Source organism: Carassius auratus, chromosome 17, assembly GCF_003368295.1.
Source record: "Carassius auratus strain Wakin chromosome 17, ASM336829v1, whole genome shotgun sequence".
NCBI classification, from domain to species: Eukaryota; Metazoa; Chordata; class Actinopteri; order Cypriniformes; family Cyprinidae; genus Carassius; species Carassius auratus.
The window spans coordinates 25,955,817-25,964,057 of NC_039259.1; the positions used below are offsets into that span (position 1 = coordinate 25,955,817).

Sequence of the window (8,241 nt, forward strand, 5' to 3'; positions counted from 1 at the left end):
ACTGTGTGTATATATATAATTTATTTTTCATTAAAATCGTATTTTATGTCATCCATTATTTTCTCCTTTTGTTTGGACAAAGTAAATCTGGTTTTCATGTAAAAATACAAATTTAAAACCAAAACTAAGCAAAAGGAAGTTCAGACTGAATTCTGATTGAATAAACCATTAGCGAATGTAACTCTTCCTCTCTCTCTCTTTGTGTGTTGATGACAGATCAACAGAGGTCACATGACCACCGAGGCCAAGCGCGCGGCGAAGATGGAGAAGAAGATGAAGATCCTGCTGGGGGGCTATCAGTCGAGGGCCATGGGTCTGCTCAAACAGCTCAGTGAACTCTGGGATCAGGTGGAGCAGGCCAACGTGGAGCTCCACACCTTCCAGGAGCTGAAGAAACAGGAAGACCACGCCATTCCACGCAGACAGGAGGTCATTATATTTATATTAGTGCTGCAAAACCATTAAGTCACCAGATATGCTTAATTTGTGTGGCGTATGATTACAGCATTTCACTAGATTTGTTGTGAGATGCATTTTTGTAAGCATGTTCTCACTGAAGCTGGAGTTTTCCTTCAAAATAAAAGCGCTGCTGCGGTTTGTCAAAATAAAAGTTTTAAAGTGCAGCATTAATTACTAGCGGTTTAAATGCAGTCCAAATTCAAAATATCTCTTTCAAGTGTAGAAATTAGAAAAGTAGTAGTATTGTAATTTCCCCTACTGTAGTGTGAAGCAAAAATAATATACCTCTGAAATATTAATTTTCATATATTTTACAATGCAGCTGTTTTTACAATACGACCAAGACTTGTGAAGACTTAATGAATATCAGAAATAAAAAGAGGGTAGAGACGCTTTTAAAGTTCAGGTACAAGTCACTGACTTATTTAAAACTCAATTTCGCTTGCATTAGATAAATAATTTAACTTTTTTTTGGTAATAAATTTGTGACCCTGGAGCAGAAAAGCAGTCTGAAGTCTCTGGGGTATATTTGTAGCAATAGCCAAAAAAAAACATTGTAATGGTCATAATTATTGATTTTTCTTTTATGCCAAAAATCTTTTGGACATTAAGTAAAGATATTTTGTAAATTTCCTACCGTAAATATATCAAAACTTAATTTTTGATTAGTAATATGCATTGCTAAGAATATTAATTTGGACAACTTTAAAATACATTTTCTCAATATTTAGATATTTTTTTTGCACCATCAGATTTCAGATTTCGACCAAATAGTTGCATCTCAGGCAAATATTGTCCTCCTAACAAATCATACAGCAATGGAAATCTTATTTATTAATCTTTCAGATGATGTATAGATCTTAAAAGAAAAAATATCGTATCGTAGACTTAATATCGCGATATCGTCGTATTGTGAGATTTTGATAGTTACATCCCAAATAAACAATCAAATAAATGTTAAAATATATAAGTACATGATAAATATGAATGATTTGTTAATGTTAATATTCTTTTTTTTCCTCCTACAAGCAAACAAACAAACAAAAGATTTACGACATGGCAAGTTTGATCTATTATGCGTCAACACGTTGTGGTTTGTGTGCAGGCTTTGAGAGAGGACGTCCAGAGACAGCAGGAGCGAGAGAAAGAGCTGCAGCAGAGGTTCGCAGACCTGCTCCTGGAGAAACAGACGCTCTCGCAGAAGATCTGAGCATCTCTGATCTACAGAAGAGCATGCTTCACCGTCTGCATCCCTGTGTTTCTGCTGATATAATGATGACTTTACAAAGACTTCACACAGCGATCGGTTTTTAAAATAGTTTTTCATGTTGACCTCGTACGTGTAAATATCGTCCGCTTTGCAGCATGCCTTTTCCATGTCAAGCCATTTTTAGGTTTGTTTCTCCTCCTCATGTGTAAATTTGAATTATGACTGGCATTGACGTTCTACATCATTTACAAAATAAATCCTAAGCGCTGATTCGATCTGAGCTTTGACCGTCTCGTCTGCTCTCTCAATGAATGATTGGAACGAAAGGAACGATCACTTCACACACACACACACACACACACACACACACACACACAACGTGACATGAGCTTTATCTACCTTCGTTAACATGACCTATCAATTAAAAAAATTACTTCTAATGCATATTCATCATAGTTCTTTTCAGCATTTATTTATTTACATTTATTTATTTACAACATTAACAATATTAAAACAATGTTTGGTTGTTTTTATTAAAACGAACAGAGTACTACTGTATATAATAGGAATATAATCATATAATGAATATGAAATAATATATATATATATATATATAATGCATGCATGCTTTGTTATGGTTAGAATTGTAGCATTTTAAGCTTAAAATTAATAAACATATTAAATGTTTATATCTATATACACATATATTACAAATTATTTAAACTTTTTATAATTGTTCAAAATCCCCTTTTTATTTAACGTTTACTAATGATTAATAAAATTCAAATATATGTTAATTAATGACCTTGATTTTTTTCACCTAACATTAACAAAGATTTTGAAAATGTGTTGTGCATTTAGCGGATGCTTTAATCCAAAGCGACTTCCAAATAGAAGCAATAATAAATAAATAAAAAAGACATTTTTTCTCGTATATAAAGACAGGTTTAGATGAGAATATATGCTGGAAATGCATACATTTCGCAAAGTGTTACTGATAGCTATAAAATCTTAAAAAACAACAACCCCAGCTGATTCAAGCAGGTGAGACTTCAACCATGAAGAGAAAGATCATGATGAATCACTTTGAGTCCAGACACTTGTATTTGATGAACAGGTGCTGATGTATCGTGATCAGTTCAGCTTTTCTTTAATAAGAGGCTGTTTTTGCCTGTGTTCTTCTGCTCTCGAGGGCCGTGAACCCCACACACTTCATGCAATCCAACATTTCTTCACTGTTAGTTCCCATTGTTCGAACAAGATTGAGAAATCTCGAGTTGTTTTAGACGTGAACTGGTCTGAAAGAAAGTGCAGTGATTGGAAACAGCTCTGTCTGGAAACGACACAACACTATCAGATGCCTGTGAGACGCAGCGTTTGTCCCAATGCCGTTGTTTCCAAACGCTTTTAATAAATCTAGTGCCATGTGGAGGGAACAGAAACCATTGTTTTTCTGCTTCAGTTCGATATGAAGATTTCCAGCCATCTTTACCTCTATAAAGTGCTTCCGAGCATTGCTGGTATTTCCATCTTCTGCTGCTGCATTCAGTTTGAGCTCATTAGATGAAGCGGCCAATAAGAAGCCCTTTAACGAAACAAAATTGAGGTTCAGAAACAATGAAAACTATTTAATAAGCTTTATTCTGACGAGTGATCGCACACGTTTTCCTTATAAAATATCTGAATCTGAAAGTGCACTTGATCACATGATCAGCTGAACAATGCATTTTTACACTGTATGTTTAAATGCATGAATCATATTAAATTTCTAAATTCTTATGTGTATTTTAGGACATGTACTACTGAATAGTCACCTTTCAAAACTCATCTTTAAATAATACACTGTGTTTCATAATTCTGTATTTCAATGAGTTTGCAACACTGATAACAATTTACCTGTAATAATATTTGATCTTTTTTTTAAGTTGCATTTTACACACTATCATTTCAGAAAGACACACACACACACACACATACTCATCTCATAATTTCTAGTTATTTTGTTATAATTAGAATTTTTATGTGGTGGAAATGGGTTTCCATAAACAAACAAACAATAATAATATTTTACCTGATGATATTTTTCTTATTATAAAAAAAAATATAATGTTTTGGTAAATCATAATTATGACATCAAGTCAAAAGTATGGCCAAAAAAAAAAAAGAAAAGAAAACAATAATAGGATGTCATAAAATATAAAAAGACATAATTATGCATAAATCATCATAAATATGATAAAAACTATTTAGAATTATTTACAAAAATTATTATGAGATACAAAGTCATAATGTTAAGATAAAAACATTTTGAGCTGAAATAATAAAACAAATATGAAAAAGTAATTATGAGATAGAAATGCCAAAAATATAACTCATATTTGACATAAAACTTAGAAATTATGATTATAACAATTATGAGATACAAAGATGTATTTATGACATAAAATGTCAAAATTCTAACATAAAATCAGTTATGATGATGTAATTTGTCATGAGATAAAAAAGTAAATTTTGATATAAAAGTAAACAATTATTATAAAAAGTCAATATGACAGCAAAAAAAGTTATATGGCAAAATGAGAGACTATATCAATATTATTAATTATGACCTAATAATTATGACGTTCAACTTTTCATGTAACGATTTCAACATTATATGTAATAATTATGAAGCATGTCAGCTTTGACAAATAAAATAATTTTATTTCATAATTATGACGCAGATTATATATATATTAGTGTTGTCAAACATTTAATCATGATTAATCACATCCAAAATAAAAGTTTTTGTTTATATGATATAAATGTGTGTACTGTATATAATTAAAGACACACTCATATGTCATATATTTAAATATTTACATGTATACATTATACTCATATTAATTCAATCATATATAAATATATTTCATACATTGTTTTTTTCTTAAATACATACTGTGTGTGTGTATTTATATAGTTACATGATAAATATACACAGCACACACGCATGTAAAAAAAATTTTTTTATTATAGATTATATATATTATAGATATTAATCGTTTAACAGCGGTAAAACGTATGCATATCAAATGCATAATATGTGTAATATCCATAAGACCCAAACCTACAGACACTCAACAGTTCCAACTAGTTTTTTGAATTCTGCATAAGTAATATTACACCTCTAATTAATTTGAGGAATCATGCACAAACAGTTAAGCATAAAAACTAAAAATGATGCACTATATGCATCAATGTATCTCACAGTGCACTCATGAAGTTGCGCTCAGAACACTGTCCAGTAGGTGGCGCTCTTGTCCTGGTCTTGACATCTGGACGCTGTCCTTCCATGCATGTGGGAACTGGGTTCAGCCAAGCTCTTAAACTTTATCTGTGTGTAAAATATCTCATGAAAATATTATTTCTCAGTGTGTCAGCAGTGTATGACGTGAATTCGGAGCAGGAGAAGCCGATGGGCAGCGCTTCAACAGCACGCAGTGTTTTATGAGCATTAATTAAACTTTCAACAAGAAGTTTAGCTGCTTTCGAAGACAAGTCAACTGTGCTCCTGGGTTGATTTGGATCTCCTGAACACAAATGAAAGAGACTGCACACTTTCATAATAGACAGGCATCTTAATTGTATTCAAATAAATAAATAATATATAAAAAAATGATAATATATTAAAAAATAAATGATAAATAATGGTCCAGATGTTCACTAATACAATACTTAAAATCTTAATCAGCGGATAAGAACATTTTAATAATTGTACATATATAACAAATAATGAGCATTATTATTAATGAAACAATTTATATATATATATATATATATATATATATATATATATATATATATATATATATATATATATATATATATATATATATATATATGATTGTATTTATAATTTTTCTTTTGTATTTTATGTGTATCTAATAATTATTTTATATAATTTTTATATATTTAAATATACTAGATAAATATTCAATATTATTAATTTAATAATAGCTTTATTATTATTATGCTAAAATACATACAAATAAATAATATTATCTTATGTTATTATTATTATCATAACATATGATAATGTTATAATAATAATAATAAATGTTTAATACATATATTCCTTTTTTCATATTTAAATAACTTTAAAGTGGATGAAAACATTTTAGACACTGCATATCATTTCTGAGTGTGTGTGTGCATTAAAATAATAATATAATATATAATAATAATATATTTAATATAATAATTGTTACATACATATATATATATATATATATATATATATATATATATATATATATATATATATATATATATTGTATTTATAATTTATTTTTTATATTTTTATGTGAATTTAATAATTATTTTATATAAATATAATTTAATAGTAGCTTAATTATTATTCTAAAATATATACAAAACAATAATATTATTATTATAACATAACTGAATAATAACTTAATATTTTAAAACGTATGTAATCCTATTTTTAACACTTAAATAACTCTGAAGTGGATAAGAACTTTTTAAAAATTGCATATAATTTATGTGTGTGTCTGTGTGTGCATTAAATTAAAATGAACTATATATATATTTTGTAATCCATGCATTGTTTTTTATTGCTTTTTTGTTCATACCTTCATTTCTGTTGCTCATTCATAAGACATATCCACTGCTGTGAAGCCGAACACAGTTTTCTACACTGTGGACCACAGTTCCTAGATCAAATAAACACAACTAGGCACTACATGAATTTTAAAGGAATACAAAGTTTACAAGAGCACACAAACAAGCAATAATCAGCGTTCATAAAGCCTCAACACACTGTAAAATAGACTCAGAGCTACTTAATGGAAATGTAAGCCTCGGAATCACATTCCTCATTTTGGGAATAACACAGTCAGTGTGGTCTCCTTACAGGGCAACGTTTGGGTTAGTCGAGAGGGTCACACACACACACACACACACTTTTCCTTGAGCTGTGCTTCCAGGAGCGGAAAAGCGTCTGGATAGAGACGCATAGATTTGCGTCCGTCTGAATGCGTCCTCCTCTGCCAGCTCTGGCAGATTTACCAGGTTTAATGGTGTAAATCAGCTCCATCACACTCCCCTGATTTGAATATCTGAAAATAAGGTCTGCGTTGTAATGGATCTTCAATATGTTCACACTATTTTATGGCGGCGTTTGGAAGGCGTGCGTGTTTTTTTGCGAGAAGTGTCTTGATGTATTAGGTAGATGAAATGAATACAACTCATTCACGGGACATGTGGCCTCGGAGATGTAAAAAACACGCTAAACATCTGAAAACATATATTTGTTCTGATATGAAATATGCTGAGTCCACACGGCTTGAACTCTCAGTGTGGGTATCTGAGAAAACAGTGTCTGAAAATACTTTCTGCTGAAGTCATCAGCGCTGGGAAAGAGCGAGTTATTCTGCCATTAATAATCACTGAGATCTAGATCTAATACAGTTCAATAGGAGATCACTGGAAGTGCATTCCACAGGTCAAAGGTCAAAGGTCAAAGGTCAAAGCATGAGTCTAACATATTTAAATCTGACTTTTTACCGATATTCACTTTTAAATGTAATAATGATCCGGGAATACAAAGTTTACAGATATTGTTGGTTGGTAAAAGAACACCAATAATATTGATTAGGCTAAATAAAAAATAATAATAAGTAAATTACAAAAAAAAAAAACAATATTCATATAATATTTATTCGATAATTAGGATATGGATATAGATATATGCATATGTGATGTATTATATATTTTAAATAAATATATAATTATTAGATAATTAAATGTATTTGATAAATATTAATTACATTTTAATAATAATTGGATAATTATATTTAATTTATTAATTTATTCGATATTTTTAATTCATTATTTTTTTATAAAATAATAAGTAGATCTAGATACAATATTTGTACTGATGTTGTGAATATATACAATATAAATTAATATATTTATTGATGTTAAATAACTCACTGTGTAATGAAGCATATTAGAATTCAGTTAGAATTCCCATATAATTCAAGTTTTTGTTCGTCTATGTTTATATTTGAGCAATTGAGTACAGTTTTCCAGAATATTTTTAGCACGTGAAAGCAATCCCAAATGTGATACAATACAACTATTGATATTGACTACAACAGGTAAACAAAGTATAAGTAACATTTAAGACACAATATTGTTTTTTCGTTTTTTTTTTTTTTAGCCAAAAAGAAATAATTCCAAAGCCATTTGTGCGTCTCAACAGCAACGGAATGAATCGGTTTTGGAACAAATCATTTGAGTCAATGATTCACTGATTCATTCCAAATGAATCAGAAGTTTTGAATGAAACATTTGAATCAATGATTCATCACATTTACACAGGGATTTGGCGCCACCTACTGGCAGTTTTAGTCTGATTTATTTTCAAGTCAGGCCTAGACCAGCCTAAGTACCAGCACAAAAACACACGTAGCAAAATATCTTATCGTTATTGAAAAACAAAAAACTAAATATGGAGATTCATTTTGAGCAATATCGCATACGCCAAGAGTTTTTCTTGGACATGAGTC

The 8,241-nt window shown here is 29.9% G+C and overlaps 1 protein-coding gene across 1 annotated transcript in view; it reads left to right on the forward strand.

The window, feature by feature from the left end:
- LOC113117784 (cell division cycle 5-like protein) overlaps positions 1–1,949 on the forward strand; it is a 13,053-nt gene extending 11,104 nt beyond the window's left edge. Inside the window, exons 14-15 of the mRNA XM_026286703.1 lie at positions 217–429; positions 1,565–1,949. Of these exons, the coding sequence (XP_026142488.1) occupies positions 217–429; positions 1,565–1,669 (318 nt within the window). The 3' untranslated portion in view covers positions 1,670–1,949. The remainder of the gene's footprint in view (positions 1–216; positions 430–1,564) is intronic.
- Positions 1,950–8,241: the final 6,292 nt, after the last annotated feature.